Source organism: Sebastes fasciatus, chromosome 16 (genome assembly GCF_043250625.1).
Source record: "Sebastes fasciatus isolate fSebFas1 chromosome 16, fSebFas1.pri, whole genome shotgun sequence".
NCBI lineage: Eukaryota > Metazoa > Chordata > Actinopteri > Perciformes > Sebastidae > Sebastes > Sebastes fasciatus.
The window spans coordinates 23023780-23049165 of record NC_133810.1 but is presented as its reverse complement, the minus strand read 5'-3'; the positions used below and the strand labels follow the sequence as shown (position 1 = coordinate 23049165).

At 39.1% G+C, this 25386-nt stretch overlaps 1 protein-coding gene across 2 annotated transcripts in view; it reads right to left on the bottom strand.

Annotated features, from left to right (window-relative positions):
* Positions 1 to 25386, bottom strand: part of LOC141752254 (roundabout homolog 1-like) — a 122718-nt gene that overhangs the window by 86817 nt on the left and 10515 nt on the right. Inside the window, exons 3-4 of one of the 2 annotated variants that reach the window (XM_074610019.1) lie at positions 21470 to 21607; positions 19437 to 19529 (exon numbers count right to left, since the gene is read on the bottom strand). In XM_074610019.1, coding sequence (XP_074466120.1) covers positions 19437 to 19529; positions 21470 to 21563 — 187 coding nt within the window. In that variant the 5' untranslated portion in view covers positions 21564 to 21607. Of the gene's footprint in view, positions 1 to 13178; positions 14059 to 19436; positions 19530 to 21469; positions 21608 to 25386 lie in introns of those variants that run through there. The other variant, XM_074610021.1, reaches the window with a different exon arrangement.

Here is a 25386-nt window from a genome sequence, read left to right as displayed (position 1 = left end):
ACCTCGCACAACACGGAAGTTGCTGGTCTACCGCTGCCTCGATCTGTTAGTTAGTTTGTCTTATTGTGTGACTTTGGATATTTAGGATTCACCAAAGTCACACAATAACACAATCAATCAATCAAGGCAGCGGTAGACCAGCAACCCAGCGGTTGCACAAGGTAATAATTACAGTTTTTTTTCAACGGAGTCTGGTGGCTTTGGCGAGAGCATAGATACAATGGCTTCAGTTCCCCGTTGGAAAGGGTTTTCTCACGGTAAGGTGAAAATATTCTAGATATAGCGTACACTTAAACTGATATTGATTTTTTTTTTTCTTGCGAGGCTAAAATACATTTTGCTTCCAGCCCCGTCCACAGCATTACATTGCTTTACTCCCGTGTTGGTACTCCTGTCTTCTTCTCCAAACTGGGGACGTGCCGACCGCCATCTACTGTAGGTAACACACTGACTATGGATAAGTACCTCATACAACGCCGCTTCAAAACACCCAACTATCTCTTTCTAGTTGGATTACATTTATATCTGACTTTGCAAAGAATAGTTTGACACTTTGGAAAACAGATTTGCAGTTAAATGAGAAAATTGCTACCACTCACTGTTAAGTACTTTACGAAGCTAGAGCCAGGAGACAATTAAATTATTTTAGCATAAGTTCTCTATCCAAAGATTAAATGCATCTCTGGCTCCTCTTTCTGATTCAAAATGCAGACTGCAAAGTACATCACACCCTCTCGTGACTGACTGTGACTCACTGATGTCCAGCTATGTGAGCTGCCGGCCACCTGTTTCACTCATGTTGTGTGCTTCTTGGTAACATCTGTGCACAAAGAATCTATGCAAGATAGAGAATATTTACACATGCATATATAAAATGCCTCTCTGTCAATATCACAGGTAGTGTGACCTATGACTTCTTTTAGTGTCTAACTGTGTTCCCTTTGCAATAAGACTCTGGGATTAAAAAGGAAGTAATAAAATGTACTAACTCAAAACAGGTTTACGAAAGTGTGGCACGTCACTTGTCTTATTTTCACAAATTAACACTCTAACCCGACATTGCTTATAAAGAAAGAACAATCAAATGTGTTTTGTTGTTTCTCAAAATGGTTTCAGATCTTGAGGCAGCAGTCAGACTGTTTGAAAAACACCAACGGGTGTCCGTCACATTGGCAGCAGTGAAGCCAAAGAGCCAAATGTGAATCTTATCAAAACACAGCTGCTGTTGTTGCTGGTGCCACATTACTACCTTGGTGGAAATACAGTCTTCATTTTAAATATTAGATCTTCCTGTACTTGCAGTACTCGGTGCAGACAAAATAATCCACTCCTATAAAGTATGCAGTGTATATTTGTTCAGACACTAGTCTATCAACAGTACCTGCAGGAAGCAGCAATTCTACAAGTGGCAATAAAGCACGGCCAAGAAGTCAGAGTTCAGCGTGGAAAAGAAGCAGCTCTAGGAAATCCATAATATACTGACCTCTTTTTTTCCACAGCAAACCTGCTTGTGTCAATCACTTCCACTGGGCAAATATCATCTCAACTGTGTCTTGACACAAATTGCTTTTCACTTCGTTTTTGCTGTGCAGGATTGAAGTGTTTATGAACAGACTTCAATCCTTTTTTTTTTTTTCTATGAAACGCTCACCCTTCAATAAGCTGCTCAAACTGATTTTTAAAAGGTGATTAAAACAGCTCATCTGGTAGTAATTCGAGAATTTATCTGTATGAACAGCTTTTTATTTGGCTCCATTCACGGTGGTGCTGTTGATCGTGCATGTTGGCACGAGGGGCTCTGGGTTTGGTTGTTGACGTGTGGAATAGGGTTAAAGCCCAGCTTTGTTTGCCATGTTGTGAGGATTGAGGGGTATACGAGGTGTTTCTGAGGTAAACTGTTACTTTTGTGTGTTGTAATAAAGTGCTTTAAGAATGCAAAAACTTAGCTTGCAATCTGAAAATCTTGGCAAAAGTTGTAATGATCTGCCGGTCGAAGAGAGGTTCCACTCGACTGTTAAATGTAATTGCAATGATTCGTGAACAAAAAAAGCTGAACGCAACAATTCGTCATACCTCTCGCTGCCAAACCAACACCATTTGGAATAAAAGCAGCTTTAATAATCTGGCTGCAGTCCACGCTTGATAGCAATCTCGCAGGTCACAATAAAGCCAAAGTTTGAAGTGGGAAAACCAGTGCAGGTAATTTGTCTGATTGGAAGTAGTTCTTATAGCGGTTGAAAATCACAGGCTATGGGAACAAAATGTCTGTGAGATTAATGAGTGTCTGGAGTTTCCTTTTATCTCCGTGTTCCTACATATATATTCTGAACATGAGTTAATTACTGTATTTCATAACATAGCCACCAAAGACTGCAGATGTCTTCCCTCTTCCTAACACCTTGATACTATCCCCGTCCAAGCTTTATTTCTTTCTTACTCCCTCATTAACCTGAGGCATAAAAAAAACATGATGATGTTATTGGCTATCATGCCACTCTGCATCCCCTAGTAATATGGACATGTCTGCTTCTGCAAAGTGGGAGAATGCAGACCGCCATCTAAGTTCCTGTATGTAACGTTAATAAACTATAGGGATGTACTGTATATACTGTATACACTGTACATGTAGCAGCGTCATCATGCAGAAAACTGCAGAAGGTCATGTGGGAAAAAGATTTTTGGCTTCGGGAAAAAAGCATTTTGAAGCGTTTTAGCGGGCTCATCTATTGGTACCAACCATGTTATACTTGGATGTCGGGAAGGAGGTTAAATAACGGTCCAAACTTGCGCTAAATTTTGGCGAGAAAAAACTGGCATGGCCGTTTTCAAAGGGGTCCCTTACGACTGACCTCAAGATATGTGAATGAAAATGGGTTCTATGGGTACCCACGAGTCTGCCTTTACAGACATGCCCACATGCAGTTCTGCGCAAAAACAATGCATTTATTTTGCATGAAGTACAAATGTGTTATAACTCTTAAATGGTGTATTTTAATATTTCTGCATACTGGGGTCCCTAAACAGTCTTAGAATTGCATAAATTGGGTATGAGGGGAAAACTGAGACTCTTGTTGATTCAATGAGTCGAAAAAAAAAAAAAAATAGAACAGCAATAAGAGCAAGATAAATCTAGTAAAAATAAGTAAATTAAAATAGAAAAGTAAATTACAACAACATAAGAATAGAAACAAGAGTAAAACTATAAAGTGTATAAGAAGTAATACTAATAACAATACATTTAAGATAAATTTAGTAGAATAAGTGAACTGAAATAGAAAAACTAAGAACAGCCTGGATCCAAGAAGCTTTTTTTTCTATTTAGACCATACAAGTGTCAGTCTTATTTACACAAACTCTATAGATGACTTAGCAGATGTGAAATTTGGTTCTTGATGACTGTGGGGGCGAAAATAAAAAGATTAATGATGGTGTTCTTGTGAACTGGTCAGCGAGACATCAAAAGTAGCAAGGAAAAATGTTTATCCTTGTATCAGACGAACTAAACACACAAGTCTACTTTACAGGATTGAAATATTTCTTCAGTTAATCATGCTGAATGAGAGAAATTAGCTTTAGACACTAAGAATAACAAACCAAACTGATATACAACGACTACGGGTATCTGTATTGGCCAGTATCTCCCTTTAAATCTTCATTCAACATCATGCCATTCGGACGTAATACAAATATCTCCCACTGGCTCTCCCACTATAGCTAATGAGACTGTATGTCAAAATGCTCGAGATGCTTTGAGACACATTCCAACGTCAACCTCTGGTTAATGAAGGTAACATTAGGTAGGTCCTCTCCCTGTAATAACAAGGTCAGTCCTGAGGGCATCATACTGGCCTGCTGATTCCACCCGCTCTCTTCATCATCACTGAACTTCGTACTGGGATCTAATAAGCCAAATGGAGCACTGGGTTTGGTTTAGATGTGTTCTGATCAAGGCTGTCAGAATAAATTATAATGTTAGAATTTCAAAGAAATGTCATAAAATCAAACCAGTTGAATGTATCAAGAAATGATTCATTATTTAACGGACGACTGAACTGAAAGCACCAGTGACTTGGCTTATCGATTCTATAAGCCAAGTCACTGGGAGCATATCGATCCTATTGATTATTAGCCGCCTGACTGGAGAGGAGATGTAACCTTGAGAAGCATCTCTGAGGTTATGCTATTACTATGACCTTTAAAGCTGTCCTTTCAAAAATATTAATCCTCCCAATTACTCTCCAACCCAAATCCTTGAGGAATACAGCATCACTCTGAAAGCAACCACTGCAGCACTGCAATCATTAGCTAAAGCACGGATGGACAAGTTGTAGGGCCATATACAGTATGTACAACAATTAGTTTCAGAGACACATTCTGCCAGTCTCAGTACATCTTAATTATCAGAGTAGGAAACAAGATGAATTCATAAACTCACTTCAGGTGTAGGATGTCTTAACAATTAGCCTACATTATGAATAAATCTCATAACTATAAAGAGCAGATTTTATTCACAGAAGTAATTATCCAAAGTGCCTGATCAGCACACAGCCAAGGCTGGACACTGACCTCAGAACAGGAAACCTAGGCCAAAGGAGTACAAACAGCCTGGAGAAAGCCACAAACCCAAGGGAATTTCTGATCTTAGAAGCTAGTCTGTCCAGATGAGCGTGGCTATGGGTTCACTATTTAGCACAGTTTATTGTGAGGAACTGAGAGGGTGACCAGCACAAGATGCCAAAAAGATTTATCAAAGCAAGTTCACAAATAATAATTTAGCAGAGCCATATAAGGTCCATGTTAGGCTTATTTATTGGGTGGTGTTAGTCTGCAACCTTAATTTTGTTTTCGCAGTAGTATGATGTGATCTGTACGGAAGACTATTAGGGCCTGGCATAAAGAAAAATAAATCAGAGGAGGATGTTTTTTTTTGTTTTTTTTTGGGGGGCATTTTGAGAATAAAGTCAAACTGTTAAGAATAAAGTCGAAATGTTTAGAATAAAGACGAAATGTCGAGATAAACGTAAAACTTTTGAGAATAAATCAAACTACTAGCGTGAGTGCATATACTGGAATTTCAACTTTATTCTCGAAATGCAAAATAAAAAGAATCTTTCTCTAATTTTTTTCCTTATGCCGTAGTTCTGTGACACAGCGGGTACTACCACATTTTATCAGCCTTAAGGCCTTTACACACCGGGGTCGTGATGAAAAAAGGACACAAAAATGCAAAATACTTGTCTGCGAATACTACAGCATATGTCTAGGGCTTTTATTGTGAAAGGTAAGAACAGAAGGAGTGGATCTGGTCAGCGATGCCTTTGACAAGGTTGAAAGGAGTAATACATTCTGCCATCTTGGTTAAGATTATGAAGCCTCTGTGTTGTTGTTTCATAAATATAGGCGCAACTCAACCCATTCCGCACACCGTGATTGGTTGATGCCTTTAGTCGCGGTGCGAAAGCTCAGAAAATCGACCTTGTTCCAAAAAAAAAGTACATCACTTTTTCGCCGTGTAAAAAAAAAACACAGCCGGTGTGTTAACGGCATTAAATAACGCATTACTTAAATTACATAATTATTTGGTTAGTAAAAATAGTGTCTGCATGCTAATATATGCATTATAATTAATATTTTTTATTTTATTTTGTGCTCAGCTTCATGCTTTTTATATTTTCATGGTAAAATTAGAATTAAAAGTCATTTTTAATCCTTTAATTTATATATTATTTGTTTCAGCTCATGCTTGAGTTGTTGTTGCACCTAATAAAGATATTATTGTGCTTTAAGTGTCGATGAAAACAATTGAACGATCTGACTGAACCAATGAACTGCTGTGATTCTATTTTTACAGAGATGTGTTGAAAAGGTTGAAGGAAGTAGTATATGGGTGTGGGAGGATCCTCCAGGCAAGGAACCTGCTACCTTTGTGGGGCAGGCAGATAGTTATCGATCCTCCTCAAAATGAGGAGGAGGAGTTGTGTGTGTGTACGTATATGTGTGTGCCTGTGAGAAGGTGTGATGACCTGTGATCTCCAGGCCCTCGGGCGCTTGTTAAAGCTCTCAGTAGCTTCCCATCCCCAGGGTTGGCAACCATGCTTGGCCTCGCAGCGCCACAGGAAACCGGTGAGTAAACAAGGGAAGCAATCACGAATCACAGCTTTCAGCACACAATCCGAAAACACACACTAAAAACAAGCTTGTGCTAACACCATTACATATGCATGTATGCACATTCAGTCAGAGGCAAACAATTGCAGCAACGTCTGCAGGGGTTTGAGAGACAAGAGAGATACAGTCTCAGTTTCTCTGCCAGAACAGTTCCTGGGGGACAAAGTTCACATGAGCATCTTTCAGGTGATGATGACGTCAAAAACACCTGTGTCAAACAACATTCCTTTGGCATGACCCATCTTTACATGGGCTGACTCTGTAGATGCTCTGTATGACAATGGACAGATAATTTAAAGAGGACCTATTATAATTATTTGCAGGTGCATTCTTGTACTCTGTGTTTCTACTAGGACATGTTTACATGCTTTAATGTTCAAAAAACACATTATTTTTCTCATACCAGCTGTTCTGCAGCACCTTTTCACCCTCTGTCTGAAACGCTCTGTTTGAGCTCCTGCCCCGCCCTCCTGCCCCGCCCTCCCAAAAAGTCAACTCTCTGATTGGTCAGCTGGCCCACTCTGTTGTGATTGGTCAATCGATCCAAACTCTTCGGACTCTGCTCCAGCTCCGCTCTAACTAGCTTTGCTTGAGGGTGTGCCAAACTAGCCGCTAGACAGGTATTATGCAAATGTGTTACTTGGTGACATCACCACGTTACAGAAGAAAGGGCAGGACTTTAGCAAGGCGTTTCAGGCAGTTCAGTAACAGTGTTTTTGTGGGGGAGAGAGAACTCCCTTAAGCGTGGATATTGGGCTTTGTAACTTTGCGGACCTTTTTACATGCACAAAAAAAACTATATAACACACCAAAGGAAAGGGAAAAAGCACAAAAGCATAATAACTCCTCTTTAAGATGTATATGTGTTTATCCGACTCATCTCTTTCGAAATATAAACTAGGGCTGTCAAAGTTAATGAAATAATAAAGCGTTAATTTTAACGCCACTAATTTCTTTAATGCATTAACGCAACATGCGATTTTGAGGTTGTGGCGGGGTCAGTTTTAAAGCTTACTGCTAACTAGAAAAACCTAAGGAATCCATTGGTACCAACCAATGACATACTAGCTTGTCACGAAGGAGGCTCAATAATGCTCCAAACTTTTGCTAAATTTTGGCGAGAGAAAAACTGCCATTGCCATTTTCAAAGGGGTCCCTTGACCTGAAAATGTGAATGAATCTATGGATACCCACGAGTCTCCCCTTTACAGACATGCCCAATTTATGATAATCCCATGCCGTTTGGGGCAAGTCATAGTCAAGTCAGCACACTGACACACTGACCGCTGTTTTTTGACTGTTGGGCTTGAGTTTGCTTATGATTTGTGCATGTTTTTCATGCTAAATGCAGTAGCTCTGAGGGTTTCTGGACATTTAATTAATTGATTTCCAATAACAGCCTAAATATATACATATACTTGCATAAAGCAAGCATTTTTGTCCACTCCCATGTTGATAAGAGAATGAAATACTTGACAAATCTCCCTTTAAGGTACAATTTAAACAGATAAAATATGTGCGATTAATTTAAAAAAAAAATTTTTATTTATTTAAAAATAAAAAAAGTGATTAGTGATTAATTTGTGATTAATCACTAATCACTATAGATAACCATGTGATTAATCTTGATTAAATATCTTAATCGAATGACAGTCCTAATAAACACAAGAACTGCTTAAGAAGTCCAGACATACACTTAAAACCAGGTTTGATGGATCCCAATGATGGGCAACAATAAAAATAGCTTGAAAGCCTTAAAGCCATTCAAAGCTGTGCCAGAGTCGCTGCCAGCAGTAAAGAATAACAGAACATCTGCTAAATTAGCAAGCAACCAGTGCATCTTTCTTCAAAAATAACAGAGTAGTTTCTGCAGATTCTCAGACAGCATGAATGAAGCAGAGTGGGGCCACACCCTGAATGATTTTTTTAAAAAAAAAATCATATTCCTATCCTTCACGTTGGCGTGTTCCAAGAAATAAACATTAATGAAGATGCTCTTTCAAACTGCTCTCCGGCAAAGCTTGTTAGTTGCATTACTTCTAAGGAAGGAAAGGAGGAATTTGACAATTCCATGGAACAAACAAAGGAATTCCCGTCGGTGCGCAAAGATGTCCCATCAGCCCCATCATCCATAGCGAAAGAAGTCCTCATTAGCAGTGGGACTCGGCTCATCACTGTCACCACCACAAAGACTACAGGGAGTCTTGTTAGCTTAGGGGACGACACAGCAGGCCAGCTTTCACCCCAATCAAGCCATCATTACTTAAAGTCCAGCGTTCTGCAACAAGTGCTGTGCTGTGTATTTTAGGTCACAACAGTCAACCTCTTGCAGCCACGAGTGTCAGTTGTCCAAGCAGCATGAGTAGGTACAAGTGAACTCTGACCTGTGTGCAACTAACTCCTGCAGGCCAGCCACATGTCTCAATCAAACTGCTCCCTATGGGGCTGCTGCACACACCAGTGATGGGATTAGGCTGTGTTCTGCTGGTCTCTCAGCCCCTCTTGTACTTACTTCTCCACTGATAACACATACGAGGGGGTCTATAAAAGGTAAAATAAGCCTCCGAGGGCCTTGGTCACTTATTGCTCAAGTAATTAGCCTAGTTATTAGCTTAGCTAGTGCGGCTATTATGAAGATATTAATCCTAACAGTCCCAGCAGAACTGAGAGGGTTAACTGAGCTTTCGAATCCTGTACTGAAGCACAGTTGAGACAACCGTCATAACAAAGACTAACAGGATGAGCCCTTCTTTTATTTTCCCATGGTTCCTTTTTAGACAGTGTTTACAGGCCATCAAACACAGCAGGTAGAATGGCGAGGCAAGTAACGGCGTCACTCTGGGGAGGCATAATTTGGATCCGTGGGATGAAAGGGACAAAGCCATCTCGACACGAGCATATGCTTTTAATGGTCCATCATTTAGATTATTATGCATCATCCAATTACCGTGGGTAGATTTATTATGCGGAGATTAAACTCTCGACGAAAGGGGAGTTCCATGGTTTTCCCTTTAGTTCTGAGTAAGATGCAGTCACTTCACAGCACAGCTTTCAGAGCTTGATGTTTTAATGATGGGCCATTTTTATGCTACAGTCAAGTTGCCATACAAATGGATGAGTTGGTATGCATTAAACAAAAGTAGGCAGGAAAGAACATGTAATAATTTGGATTGCAATTAGTAATGCGTGATTAATTTTCAAGGACAGGCATGTAAGCCTGGCAGCTATCCCATATATAATGTTTAAAAATCCCTGTCTAATCTAATCTATGGTGGGATAGGGATGTGATGAACACACTCAGAGGGTCAAACCTGTGGGCAACTCTGGGGTCAGAAAAGTGAAGCCAATGCGGAAGTGCCTTAAACTTGCATTCTTTCTAATAGCCAGCAGGGGGCAACTCATCTGGTTGCAAAAAGAAGTCCGATTGTAGAGAAGTCTTTGAGAAAATGACCCTACTTCTCACTTGATTTGACCTCAGTAAACAGTGTAAACATGAGTTTATGGTCTCTATCGCTACTTTCAAGTCTTCTTCAATACAGCATGATGTTCATTTAGTAAATTATGGTCCCATTTAGAGTCAAATATACAATAAAGCTAGGTATGCTTTAGGGCGTGGTTACCTTGTGATTGACAGATCGCTACCACTGCGTTGTCCGGTCTGGGTGTTGTGTTTTCATCTTGCAACTTTAACCCTTTCACAGTGTGTTTTCAGTTCATGAAAGTTAATTATGACCTTTTTGGTCGCCTAAAAAAGTCTTGTTCAGCGTTCGGTTGTACTTAGCTCCACCCTCTCGTGTCACTTTTGGTTGCAAGAAACCAAGATGGTGACAGCCAAAAAACAAGAGGGCGCCAGCCAAAATGCCGAACTTGAGGCTTCAAAATGGCAGTCCACAAACTACGTCCACTTCTTATATAAACAGTTTATGGTTCAAATATGGCCATTGCTATACATTTACTGTACACCTTATAAAATCTTGCATTGATTAAATACTCTTTGAGCTTCAAATAAAGGGTTAGTTTCATGTCAGGTTAAGCAAATTAACATATTCACATCATGTTGAAGGATCAGAGAACATTCCTAAAAAGGATAGAACAGCACAAATGTCCTTGAGTACTCTTTAAATGCTCCTCAGGATTGAGTAGTTACCAAGTGTGTCAGTTTATAAATTTAGAGACAACGAACTGGAACATTGGTGTCATACACATTTTTTTGTGCTCTTGATGTGGACAGGGTAGCCTTAGTAAGTTTTCCTTTTTTGAGTCACCGCCGGAATTTAAGAAAACCGTTGGTAAATGGCTGTATTATATCCACATGTTGATACTGTGCAGCTTCTGCTTCTGGTCACAGAAGCAAGGAAGAAAATTTGGTGCATTATGTTTGGTTTGGAAAATGGGACATAAATAACACTCATAATATGTTGACTTTAAAGAATGGTGTCACACCCAAGAAGGTTAAGAGCAAAAAACCTTGGAAAAATCTGCCTCTACACTGTCAAAGAAAGGACTAAATAAAGCCCATCTCTCAGTGACAGACACTTATGAAAGCTCTAGTGCTGAAAATATATTGTTCTTTTTTCAGTCAGTGGCCACTGCTAATGTTACTGACAGCTGTCTTTGTCTTACAGAGTGAACAAGACTGGCGCCAGTCGGGAGTTTCAGGGACTCTTGAAATTTCTAAAAACATCTCTTATGTGCCTTTGCCTGTGGTTACAAGAAGAGATGCGCTGAAAATGTCTATGATTACTGGTGAATATCATCAAAAAGTTTTAGTTTTGTATTTTTTTTTGTTTGCTTCCTACATCAGGCTGAAGCTTTAACCTACAATTAGCTTAAAGTAGTAGCTTAAAATAGGTAAAATAAAAGTTACGGTGGTAAGATTTAGTCATTATTCACTATTTGATGTGCTGCGGTCAATCAGCTCGTGTCCCACAGCAGGTGCAAAGGTAAACATGTTGTTATCTAATATCTGGACTGAAGCTACCAACTATTGGTCTATGTGACTATAGAGTGCCCCAGGGATGACGTATTTTTGTTGGCCAACCAGCAACCGCCTTTTTTATGCTTCAGAATTCACAAGTGGGATATTTACTGACATATTTTATATTGTAGAACAAAACGTTCAAATCTCTTAAGCTTGTGTTAACAATAAACCTTATTTCAGGCATCTAACTAACCCATTGACTTCCAGATGAGGGAACCGGAAGTGCTAAAATGCCAACTTATTTCCAGGTTTTAGGACTCATTCCAGTAGCACTCTACAGTTGCTCCTATATTTTGCATAACATTAGTGTGCCTTGGGTGGAGGAAGTGATGCTCCTACAATGGATACACCTGCAAGGTCTGCTGCTTGACTGCAACACAGTGGCTAACATGAGCAGTGATCGTGGCTAAAGAAAAAACGTGTGAGCCAATACCGGTCTAGTGGAAAGTAAGTATGCTGTCAGCGCTCCAACAAAAACTTTTCCTTGCTGATGTGCACCCCAACCTTCACCTGCAATATCAGCGCTATACCAATATTATGCTTGGTCATTTTCCCAGAATGAACCATGAACCCTCCAACAGAAACACAGCAACCACACAACATGTACAGTATAATCCAACGCTTTCTTCTCTGTCTCAGTCACATGATGTTTGACAATTTCCCAAAATGTGTCGTGCTGGGTTGGAGTAGGCATACTCAAATTATGAGATAAAAATATAAAGCAAACTAAAAATACCACAGTAGATGGGAATCTAACTCTCAACCCCGCACCCCCAAAAAAACATGTATTTAAATATTTATTCCAGAATCTAGTAGTGAATCTACCATGTAGGGCTGCATCAAATGGTTATTTTCATTGTCGATTAATCTGCTGATTATTTTCTCAATTAATCAATATACTTAATCCAGAAAATGTCATAAATTGTGAAAAATGATCATTAAGTGTTTCCCAAAGCCCAAGATGACATCCTCAAATGTCTTGTTTTGTCCAAAACTCAAAGATATTAATTTTACTGTCATAAAGGAGTAAATAAACCAGAAAATATTCACCTTTAAGAAGCTAGAATCAGAGAATTTTTACTTTTTTTATCTTAAAAAAATGACTCAAACTGATTAATCAAAATAGTTGTTGATTAATTAAAAGCTGACAACTCATTGATTGATCGCTGCTGCTCTACTACCATGCATGACATTGCCAGTGCATGGAGCCTTTTTTTCCCATCCATTGGAAGTATCCTTATACTGGTCTGACTGGTGCAAAGGGACTGCCCAAGTGAAGTCATCATTCTGCTTCTCATTAACCTGTGCAACTCCTGTAATGTATGCACCCACTGAGCACTGAAGATGATGATAACCCTGCTATGTTTGACTCCTCACATGCATTTCTTATCATATACATAACACAACCTGCTCTCACACAATAAACCTCTTTTTTTCCCCCCTCTTTGGACACTTAAACTGTGGCAATTAATTTCCACCGGTGTGATAAGAGCTGCTTGTGTTTCACTGGGCTGCAGCAGAGCATAGAGAGATAAATGGGTCACTTTCAGCAAACCAGGCAGGACGCAGTATGGGTCAGTAGGGGCCACATAGAGCTAGATACTGGCTGCTGGCTAAACAGAGGAAAGGTGACTGAAATACCCGCAGGGTGCCATGATGGATCAAACTTAGCAAATGCATCACTTCTTTCTCTGTTCCCACCATTGCTATTTAAACCATTCTTTTTTTTATATACACATGCTATTCTTTTTTTTTGAAACTTCCCATCCTGAAAACACAGAACTACTGAACAGTAGCACTAAATGAATGCAGAGCTGTGGATTGTTTTATGGAGGTTGTTTTATAATTTTATTCTCAGGTATTGTCTTATTTATTGTAGTATTTATCAACTGTACTATTTATAGATTTTAAGGGCTGAGAGAGAGAGCCAGGGTAAAAATGCATTTCACTGTATACACTGTACTTTTAAATGCATATGACAAATAAACTCGAAAACTGAAACAAGGAAAAGCTGTGGTGGTAATAATACCTGAACAAATGTGTAGAAGTGCCAGTAGACAGTAAATCCCCGTCAGACAGGCAGGCATCATTCAAGAGCAGCTGGAGACGGTGGGAATCCAGTTAGAATGCGCTTTTGCTGTCTATTTCATCGAAATCACAACTTCTATACCGCAGAGCCGGTGATGGAGAGAGAGAGAGTTCCTGAACTCCGCAATGACACAGATAATACTGTTCAACAACTGCTCCACCGGAGAGTGGGATTTTTCTATTTTGAATCAAAGTTGAGATCAGTCGGAGGCACTCGAGAAGTAATCCACTCAATGCCACTCGGATTGTCCCCGAACGTCTCACTTCCAAACGCAGAGAACTTGGCGGAATTCATCTGTGATCAGATAAACGCTATTAGTTCCACTTCGGTCGGGAGGAGAAGCTTTCTGCGGCTGAATGGAGAGCAAGAATCCCCCAAAAAAAGAGAGTCGTCCTGTTGCAGTCAGTCAGTCTGCTTTAATGGTTTAAACGTGTAGTTTTTTGACCCCCTTGGTTCCTGGTTGGATGAGGCGCCGCGCGTCTTTGCGCACTCAGTGCTGCTTTGGTTTCCCCCCTTAAACCAGTCAGAGGCTTTTTTTTTCTGTTGTGCAGGAGGAGATTCCTGCGAGTCAGGCACCATTTAACCGCATAAGGAGACATTCACAACACGAGGCTCCACTTGCATCAAGGCACGTCCTCTTATGAAAAAAGAAAAAGAAAAAGAAAAAACACCCTGGGCTAAAAATGACTGCAAACTATGTGGATGTAGTTTTAATAGCCAACAGAAGATCATCCCATGATTCAAGCTGTTTCTAGCTTATTGGAAAGCCTGCAGTATATAGGATCCAAACTGGCTGCACCAATCAAACGCTTTTGTTTTAAGTGTCCATCATTATATGTTAAAAAGAGAATTTTATGAAGGTGCAGAATTCCCCCAAACAAAAAAGTGCACTTAATATTTTAAAGTGTGTCTACAGTTGAAAGTGAACATTTGACCTTGAATGAATTATTTATACTATTTATACCTTCCCATCAAGACTACGTGCACTTTCACTGTGTGCTTATTAATTAAAACCAAAAACCAGCTCAGGCTGCACATATATGGGGGAAAAAAATAAATAGTGTATTTCTATAATGAGCCAGTAAAATGTGCCTTCTTCCACACCCGGAGAGCATTGTGGTTCTTCTTTCCATGACAAAAATCGATGAAGATTTCGCCCTTTGACCTCTCAACACACCACTGGGAAATGAAATGGCATTTGAAGTGCATTAGAAATGTGATGCCTCACATATTGTGTCTTGGTATGAAACATGCTGAAGTAATAATCACATTGCCTGAGTGATAAATACAAATACATTTTGAATTAAGCTAAGATTAATCCTTTTAAAGTTAATAGTTACAGTATATATCTCTGACCTAGTGAACCGCAGAAATGTCTTGTGATTTCTAAGGAGGTCAGCACTCCCTCTGCTGGCTGCAAGGCTGCAGCACAGTCTGGGCTTATAGTTTTTGTTTTGAAATATTGATATTTAAAGATGCAGTGGGTAGAAATTGACCAAATATGATACAAAAAAAAAGTTATTTTTATGAAACATTCACTATATCCTGACAGTATAGTGCATGAGACATGTCATCTGAAAAAAATAATAATGTGTCTTTGTGTCCTTCGGTGTTCCTAATGGCATCTGCAAGATTTCACAGACCGGAGGAAAACAACCAATCAGAGCCAAGCTGGAGCCTTGTCGTCTCTGAGCAGCTGTCAATCACTCGCGAACTCCGATCAAACGGTCAAATTAGGCAGCGCTGATCAAATACTAAATCAATATTCTGTTACTGTAATGCCTATTTCTCGCCTCAAATGTTTTGAGAAACATCTCGTAGTGTACTGCTTAGCTGTAAAATGAAAAAATGTGTCATTCGGTAGCCATGTTGAGATCAGTTGAGTAAATACCAAGCACCGCCCACTAGCCAGAGCAAACTTTCTCATTTTACAGCTAAACAGTACACTACAAGATGTTTCTGAAAACATTTGAAGAGAATATTAATTAATATTTGATCAGCGCTGCCTAGTTTGACTGTTTGATCAGAGTTTGCGAGTGATTGACAGCTGCGCCTGTTGAATGAACAGCCAATAGGAACGCTCTCTCTCTGAAATTACCCGTGATTGGCCAAAGTCTCCCGTCAATGGCTAGATGTTCTAAAGCCTGAAAACAGAGCCAAGATGAGGTGCAGAAGTCTAGTTATCTCTCAAAACACTTGAATTATGCTGAAAGGTCATTATGTCATTTTTGCCCAGTGATGCCAAAAATATTCTGCCTACTGTCGCTTTAAAGTGAAATTCCGTCTGCTCCCTAATTCTTTCCACGCCATGCTGAGAACGTCCAGTGGAATAAGAAGGCAGGCTGCATGACACTACAAAAATATGTCAAGTTAAGTGCACGCATCACGTCTACAATAAAAAGCACACGCTTAAAAATTCCTTCCCATGTCCAACCAAAATTAGTAACAGAAGAAAAGAGAGGATAATTATGTATTCAGACTAACTTCAATCACTCTGTCTCACTAACACGTCACAGAAGTGATGCTCCTGGTCTTTAAAGTCACATTTAGACTGAACTAAATTGACTTCCTCAGCCCTCCCTCTCCGTGACCTCGCCTCAAATCCTTTAATTGCCCATTGTGGACCACTGGGTGGCTCTGCTGAATGGAGTGCCTGCTGCAGTCTAAACTGAGCCATCACGGTTGGTAAACAACCAGTAGAATATGGGAAATTACTGTCTCACCACGAGCCTTTATAAAGCATTCTTTCCATTTTTTTTCCCCCCATTCAAGAACACCTTCCACTCTCTTTTTCTTTCTCCTATACCCTATTCAACATGTTTGCAGCAACACAATGGCACTGGTATATACAGTACTGCTATATTTCTTGCCATTTCCCCTATTATTAAGTCTTTATTCTTTGTTTGCACATTGCAATTGTGTTTCTTTTCCCTACCAGACAGTTTCTGTTTACATTTTTCTATTTCCGCCAATATTATCCCCATTATATGACTCTCTGGCAGCTCAGTGGGCTGAAACTGAATGACTGCAATAGTACCACTGTAGAGCAGGGGCTCTCAAACTTTTGGGGGAGAGAATTTTCCAAGGACCCCGTCTTAATCGTAACACCTATTATGCTTACATTTGTACTCTTAGATCACATTGGAGCTATTTATATTCTAAAACTTTTCACTCTAAATGCTTCAGACTTGTTTCATAGTGATGAACAGAAACACATTTCAATTTGAATCATGTTAAGGTAAAATAAAATCTTTTATTAGTCCCACAGCGGGGAAATTTGCAATGTTATTGAATGTTAATACCACTTATATACCTTTTAAACAAAGGGTGATTTCATTAAAAATTGCATTTGGACTCAACTTGATAGCATTTATAGTCTGAATTTCATGTAATTGATCTTAAAAACGTTCAGTAAATGAACAGTAGCAACACTAGCATAGTACTGATGAATCCAGACATTTAAATTTACCAGTGCTTCAACTTTAAATTAATGAAGTTATCAGAGTTTCTATTGGCTCAAAGCTAACGTTGGTGGAGTAATGGACACAATAAGCTTGTTTTATTGGCGCAAATGGTCCCCATCTGTAGATAATGCACTTTTAATTAGAACGGCACAATTTAAAAATTTATAGTCAATTATTTCGCCCCCTGACACGGACCCCACTTTGAGAATCACTGCTGTTTAGAGCAATATGGTCTTGGTCATGTAATGACTGTATAATTAGTCTCTTTTTATAACATTGACAGGTATAAACTAGCTGCCATCACAGTAGGGCGAAAGCACAAATAACAAGAGGATAGAGATTCAACAGTGGGGCTCTTGCTTCATGCGCGTGTTGCCTCAACATAACAACAGGTGCAGTGCACACAGCTAAATGCACGGCTTGTGGGTTCTATCGCACATTTCACAATTGGTCACAATCCAAAAACATCTAGACTCCAACACTGATATTTTCCAGGAACAGATGGTGAAAAAAACGGACACAAAGACAAGCGCGTCTTCATGGCAACACAGCACATGAAATGGCAAGGGTTTCAAGGAGACCGTGCCAAGTACTGAGACCTATTTTTATTTATTTATTTCACTCCAAAGTAGCTCTCCAGTTGGTTCGGAGCCAGAGGGAGAAAATATCTCCAAAAAAAGCACAAAGCCAAATCCCCAAAAATATTTATGAAGGAGTAAATAATTTGGATCCTCCGCGGACCAACAAACTTGGCCTCGGCGAGTCCTGTATTAGTCAGTGTTTGGTCCATGAAAAAAATACAGACTATACCTGATATCAGGAGTGAAATGCAGATTTTAATTACGCGAGCAAGTGGACCGTATGAGCTGTGTGTATATTTGCGTATGTAACACATGGCACAGCGACTTTCACTACATTATTTTCCCCATTCTAGCTTTTATTTTCCACTCTCCCTATTTCCTATTATCCGTGACAGCTCTGTCATTTCCCTCCACTCGTTTATGCCTTTGCATATTTGTCAGCAGCACCTCTCACTGCGCGTCGCTATAGTTGCTCAGGGTCAACCAAAGTGTCTAAGCAAAATAAGAGACAGCCTTCCACGTTTCGCCATCAAACTGTGAGAAAAGCTGATGCAATAGCCGTGCCTCTGCTCTCCTCGATCTCCCTCCAAATTGGCAAACTGGCAGCTACTCGGCTGGTCTTATCAGTCGTTAAGACTTGGACATCCTTTCAACTTCTCACAATCTCACTGTCATCTTTTTTTTTCTTTCCTGCTGTGCCACAAAAGATTTAAGGTATGAAAAAAAAAATGAAAAAAATAGGCATCTTATCTTGAGAGAGGAAACAGACAGATAAAGAATCCCTCTTTCAGCCATTAGCTCCACATAAACTACATCAGATGGAAGCCAGTAAGAGCTCCAATTTAGATTCCACAAAAGAAAAAAACGTTGTTATGCTGCCCATTAAAGATAAAAGGGCCAAAAACATCATTATTTTAGCATCTCATTTTCGTCTTCTTGTTAACTTAAATTTGTGGCAGGCGTCAGAGAGTCTTATTTTGTCATCCTCCAAAACCATAGAGGCCATAGGGAGAGAACTCCTAAACGTTTAGCTTTGTTCTATCCCAATACATCACCAAAGTCAGAGCCCTCGCCATAAAATGTCAAAGCGAAGGGAGAGGGGGGATTGAACTGCGTTGGCTTTGGACACAGCACTTGAGGTCTTGCAGCTGCTGAACTGGCATTAAGTGGTATTAGAGTCTTTGTCAGCAAAAGGAAACATAGTCCTCTTCCTGGGAATTGGGTTCAACGTCGTATCTTTCAAAGGACAAAATACAGAATCAGCACAATCTGGAGCACCACTTAACTCACTGCTGGCTTAGTCGAGGCTTATTTCAGACATTTCTTTCAAACTGTTTTACAAGACCAAGACAAAAGTATAGGCCGCTCAGAAATAATTGGATAAAACAGATCTGATATTTTGATGACAAGATTAGAATAAAAACAAGAGACTAAACGACGTGTACTGCTGGATTAACACAAGTATACTGTATGCTGCAGTAACAACAACATTGCGTATGACAAGAGATGGAAGAATGATAGATATATGTTGTGTAGAGAGCTAGGCGGTAAGATCAAAGCTCTTCATTGCTTTGTTAAAGGTACAGTGTGTAGGATTTGGCGGCATCTAGTGGTGTGGTTGCAGTTTGCAACCAACGGAGTTCTACCTCACTCTGCTCACTCTTCCCTTTCCAAGGCTGCGGTAACGTGAGCAACCGAGTGTCAAACCGTGGTAACGCCAATGGAAGTCAGACGGCGGCTGGCGATACCACGGTTTTGCACTCTGAGGCTCACGTTACCACAGTTTCATAAGCGTGTCTGAGAATTACGGTGGCCGTCAAGTAACATAAAAAAGCAAAAGGCTCTCTAGAGCCAGTGTTTGGTTTGTCCGTTCTGGGCTACTGTAGAAACATGGCGGAGCAACATGGCAGACTCTGTGAAGAGGACCCGCTCCTTATGTAGATATGAAGGGTTCCTTCTAAGCCAACGAAAACACAACAATTCTTACAGGCAGATGATTATACACTAATAAAAATATAGTTATGAATATTATATTCCATCTCTGCTAATAGATCCCCCAAAATGTTACACACTGTCCCTTTAAAGGAAAGTTAGATTATTGCTCCTGATCGACCGGAATGGCATAAAATCACATTTAGCACTTGGCAGCGTACCTTTGTATCCGAGGTTGTTGTCTTGTTCAGATGCTGGGTCAGATGCAGGTGTTTGGGAGATGACCTCACGGTTCCCTCTGTGTTTAACTGCATCTGTTTGCATGGGGACGACGACAGTGGAAAATACACTTAAAACGAAAATGTACAAACTTATCCATGTGCAACATAGACGTCTTTTCTTCCTGGCCTCACTTTAACCATGAACAGGAAACTAAGTCAATAAATCTCACTGATAGAGAAATGTTGTGGAACTTCTAAAGAAATGGGTCACAGGCTCACATTATTTTTCTTTCTATTTAGTACTTACCTTTAAAACCACAAAAGAAGAACATTTTCCAAGATTTTTATTTTTCATTTATTTATTTATTTTTTAGCTAATTTGTTCAGCATTGAGAAAGTGGTGGAATAGAGCAATCAAACAAAATAAACAACAAATACAACATTTCCTGCAGACAAATCTTCTCTCCAATATCCTACACAGTCAATCGTTCCCCCATCCCCTCCCACCCACCAGACCTTGCACCAAAGAAAGTAAGGAACAACACAAAAAAAAAACATGTGAACATGAGCAGAGTACATGCAAACATATGTATACATAAGCAATAACTTAAATAGATATCAGGGCATGAAATAAATAAATAAATAAATAAATAATATAATATAATATATTAGACCAAAAAAATAAATCACAAAGTATAAAAAAAGGTGGCAGGGGGGGAGACAGACTCAGCTATTGCTTGTAATGTCATCAGCCAGATCAGACAGTGTGTCTATGTAACCTAAAACAAATACATATTTTTTTATGGATGAAATACAGCTGAAAACTGTTGCAAAATGTCAGCAGTCACAGCAACATAACTAGTTACATAAGTTGCCGCAATATATTATATTATGGTTTCCATCTTTGTCAAAAGAGCAGATTTATGAACTTTTAGTCAATTTGATTCAGATGATGACTCGTTAAGTTGAAGATCGTTTGTGATCGTTTACAAAACACATGACGGCAAAGAGATATTTCCCTTGCCACTAGATGAATACATTTTGCTCTGGAAGCACATTGTAGCAGCGCCAACACTGTGAGGTGTGATCAAATTTAATCACACAGTCACAGAGAGATGAAGTATGTATGAACGCATTAACGTCTTAGTCGCAAGAATAATGTGATCTCCTCTATGTAAACAGAAAATAAATCTACTTTACATCTACACAACATCTATAACTATAGACAGGAAATGAAAGCAAGCAATAAACATTTTGTACACTTTAGAGTACTCAAATTATATCATCGATGAACACAATCTGAAAGATGTGAATTATGCATAACATTCATAAGTCAAATGCTTACACGCACCAACCATAAAGTTTCCATTGATTTACCCATGTTTTACACACTGGCTGGGTGATTGGCTGTGGCTTATAGTCATAGATTTTATCTAGAAATATACCACTAGAGGGCACCACCACTTCATCACAGCATTTGGAATTAAAACCAATAAGCAGCAACAAAGGCAAGTATCTAACTGTTTTGTTATTGTCATGCTGGAGTGCAGGTTTTAAAATGTGTTGAATTTATTTTAATTTTTTTTTAGTTATTTAATCATATTTATAGTTATTTAATCATAACTGTACTGATTATCATTTGTCCAGTAGAACGCTCAAAACAGAATAACAAAGCTATCACTGTGACCATATCTATATGGAAGTCCATAATTTAATTTAAAAACAACCATGATACTGTAGGTTGTTAATCCTCAAAATATCATCCACGGAGATTACACCTGACCTCTGTGTGTCTCATCATCATGATCATTACCATAACACTGAGAACAATTTAAAGAATAGAATAAATATATTATGCTCAACTAAAGGCAAGTTGGGGATGCCCTGTTTTATGGACATTTCATGAAAATAATTTATAAATACATATGCTGATTTCTGTGTCTTTTTTCAGCCACAAGAGGACAGTATAGCTGCACCTATGAGGTGCTGACTGAAGTTCTGCTAATATGTCTGGTCAGTGAAAAGATTCTCACCTGATGAAAAGTCCATGGCATGGCCCTGCTGCAGCTGGTCGATACAGAGCAGGCTGATGAGAAAGAATGTGACGGGGGATTGTACAGCCAGCATGGTCCCCGATGACCTGACCTGCTTTCAACAAGGCCTTAATAAACCTGGAACCAGATGAGGAAGAGGTGAACTTTAGAATTTATGGGACATCATTTATTGGGATATCACTTTATTATTATTATTATTGTTATATTATCAACTTGAGACATACTGGAGGAATAAAATGATCAGTATACACTGTGCTCCAACAATAGTCAGATAGCAACATTCTTTGCTTTTATTTTGGCTTCATTATTTGCCAAAGGGGGAGATAGCATGTCAGCAGTATATGTCACATAGAAGTGGTGTACATCATCTGAAAGCTGGGAACCTGAAGATTAATTTGACAAGCAGCTCAGCACTGTGTGTCAAGTTTTTCTAGTCATAAATCACAAATAAATTAATTCATTAAAATAAATTGTGGGAGATGTTTTGGGTTGATACCATTTGTTACACAGATTTGGTGCTGAATTTAACCATTTTTTTTACTACTTGAGAATTGATAAAAAATGATCAATAATCCCTCTAAAATACCACATTAAGACACCAAGACCTGTGATTATCCTAGAGGTCACAAAAGGGCATTTTATACAGTGTGGTCAAATTTCCAAAAATTGTCTCGTTACAATGAAATGGCTACTATGGGGACTAACATCATCACACAATTTGGCTTATTGGATCCACAAGAATCTCAGATTTACAGTGAAACAACGATGATATGACTAATGAATGATATCATTTATGCAATTCTAAAACTGTTTAGGGACCCCAGTATGAAGAAATATTCAAATACCCCATTTTTAGAATAGACGAAAAATGTATACTGTATGTAATAAAACTGCATGGCATTTGCACCAAACTGCATGTGATTATCATAAAGTGGGCATGTCTGTAAAGGGGAGACTCATGGGTACCCATAGAACCCATTTTCATTCGCATAGCTTGAGGTCAGAGGTCAAGGGACCCCTTTGAAAATGGCCATGCCAGTTTTTAGTTTTTTCTTTAAGACTGAGCCCGTGACAGCCTCTTAAAGACAGTAATGTCGGTCGGGATCGCTGATAACATTATATTTTATTACACTATCATTAGCCTAATAAAGTCCCATTATGCTAAACATGTTTTTATACAATTCCTCTCACAAAGTGGAATCACAAAACAAACCCCTCGTCCACCATCTACCCCGCTGGCGAGCACTATACACAACCATGTTCCCGTGTGAAATTCCACTACAAAGAAGAGAGGAAGGACAGATGGACTTTCCTCTGAAAACCACCCAGCATGCAGCCAAACTCCAAGTCTGTCCGTTTCAGTCCGATCCATCCACACACACATACCGAGGGGAATGCTGATCGCTACGGCTTCAATGTTGCTTCCCCCTATCGTATTCCAACACACGAGTGAGCTTCTGCAGTACATCTGAAACACTCTCTCTCTCTGTGTTTTGTGCAAAACTGTGAACGCTTTTGCGTTCAAGTGCTCCATCAAGATTTCATGTGCTCATACATAATCCAAGTCAAACACGCTCACATTTACCTGCTGCACATCCCCAACAAATACACACACACACACACACACACACACACACACACACAAAACACATAAAACACACCCTTGCTCTCAAGTGGGAATGGTGATGAGACACGGTGACAGCGCCAGGCGGGAGGAATAGGAAGTCAGTTGTACTGATCAGCCATCTGTGGTACAAACGGCTTTGCAACTCATCCTAGCTGTCTCATGGACGGCCAGATTCCTGGGATGCCTTGGCACCCTGCGGCCGCCGACTCCATGCGCCGCTTTAATTGTTCGGAGAAATGCAAAGACGACAGCCAACATTGTAAAAAATATGCCAAAAACTTGTGATTGAGATTTATCTACTAACCAGTGATATGTTGTTAGCAACTACCTTTTCTGTATATGGAATGAAAGAAGGAGTTACTGTACATGTTTAATGTTCTGGGTTTGGTTTTTGTTATCAATCTTTCATGAAGTTTTTAATGAAATCTAAAAGGCTAATAAAAACAACAGATATTTTGTTCTACAGACGATAAAAGATGGGAATGGCTGTTTCATTTTGATATCCTCAATATAGCAGACTTTATTTTAAAACCATGTAAAAGAAGGCTAGATACTAGGGCTGTCAAGATTACCGTGATGATATCACATTAATGCAAGTTTGTTTTAAGGCCACTAATTTCTTCAACGCATTAACGCAACTTGCGATTTTTAGGTTGTAGCGGACCCAGTTTTACAGCTAGAGTACATATATATTAAAGGGCATCATAAGAAACTAGAAAACCTGAGGAATCCATTTGAACCAACCACCAAATAATGCTCCAAACTAACGCTACATTTTGGCGAGGAAAAACTGGCATGGCCATTTTCAAAGGGGTCCCTTGACCTCTGACCTCAGGATATGTGAATGAAAATGAGTTCTATGGGTACCCACGAGTCTCCCCTTTACAGACATGCCCGCTTTATGATAATCACATGCAGTTTTGGACAAGTCATAGTCAAGTCAGCACACTGACAGTTGTTGTAGCCTGTTGGACTGCAGTTTGCCATGTTATGATTTGAGCATATTTTTTATGCTAAATGCAGTACCTGTGAGGGTTTCTGGACAATATTTGTCATTGTTTTTTGTTGTTAATTGATTTCCAATAATAAATATGCACTAAAAGCTAGCGTATTTGCCCACTCCCATGTTGATAAGAGTATTAAATACTTGACAAATCTCCCTTTGAGGTACATTTTGAACAGATAAAAAAATGTGTGATTAATAAGCGATTAATTGTGATTAACTATGGAAATAAAAATAAGAAATATTTTAATAGATTGGGAGCCCTATTAGATACATTATTTAGATTTAGAATCTGTACATATACACATATATAAAATATGACTGTCTGAAATTTAATGATACAAGGTGTGCTTTATTTTTAGCTCTGTTCTGTTCTTCCTTCTGGATGGGGTTTATAATAAATTGTGGAATCTTGTAAGTCAATGCGGGCTTGGCATATTTGTATGCATGACACAGCAATAAAAATTTGATTAGTAAAATGAGATTTTACTGTGCTTGGCCAATATTGTAAAGATGCTGAGGTTTCAAAAGCTATGAAAGCCAGAAACAATATTACACAGTAATATAATACAATATTCAATATGAATAAAATTCATATTGAAATCTGCCATACATCATCTACACAAACATTTACACAAGGATATATCACTAACGTAATGAGTGAGGAAGATTGCATTTTGTAGAGTGCTGAATATTAAATGTGGGTGGTAATAATAGCGTGGCATTGTTTAGTTTTATCTAACATATCTAATATGGGGAATACAAAAAGGAGAATGGCAGAAAGTGGGTGTAGAGGGAAAACAATAATAAATCTAAGATGTAATTTAAAAATATGAAAGTGGGAGGACACAAATATGAGTGAAACAGAAAAAGCACCTAAATGTATGTGTAATATGCTGATAACTGCAGTGGAAAATGTTACTTTCACACCTAAAGCATGATGTGAAAAGACAAGGTGCACTATGTAAAGATTAGCAGTATGTGTTGTCAACACTTATAGTTCTCTTCTGTGCTTTATACTGTATACAGTATGCTTTCAGTGAATAGAGCATTTCCAATTAAAGGAATAGTGTGTAACATTTTGGGGGATCTATTAGCAGAAATCAAATATTCATAACTATGTTTTCATTGGTGTATAATCACCTAGAAACTAAAAATCATTGTTTTCGTTAACTTAGAATGAGCAATTCATATCTACATAGGGAGCGGGTCCTCTTCACCGAGTCCGCCATGTTGCACCACCATGTTTCTACAGTAGCCCAGAAA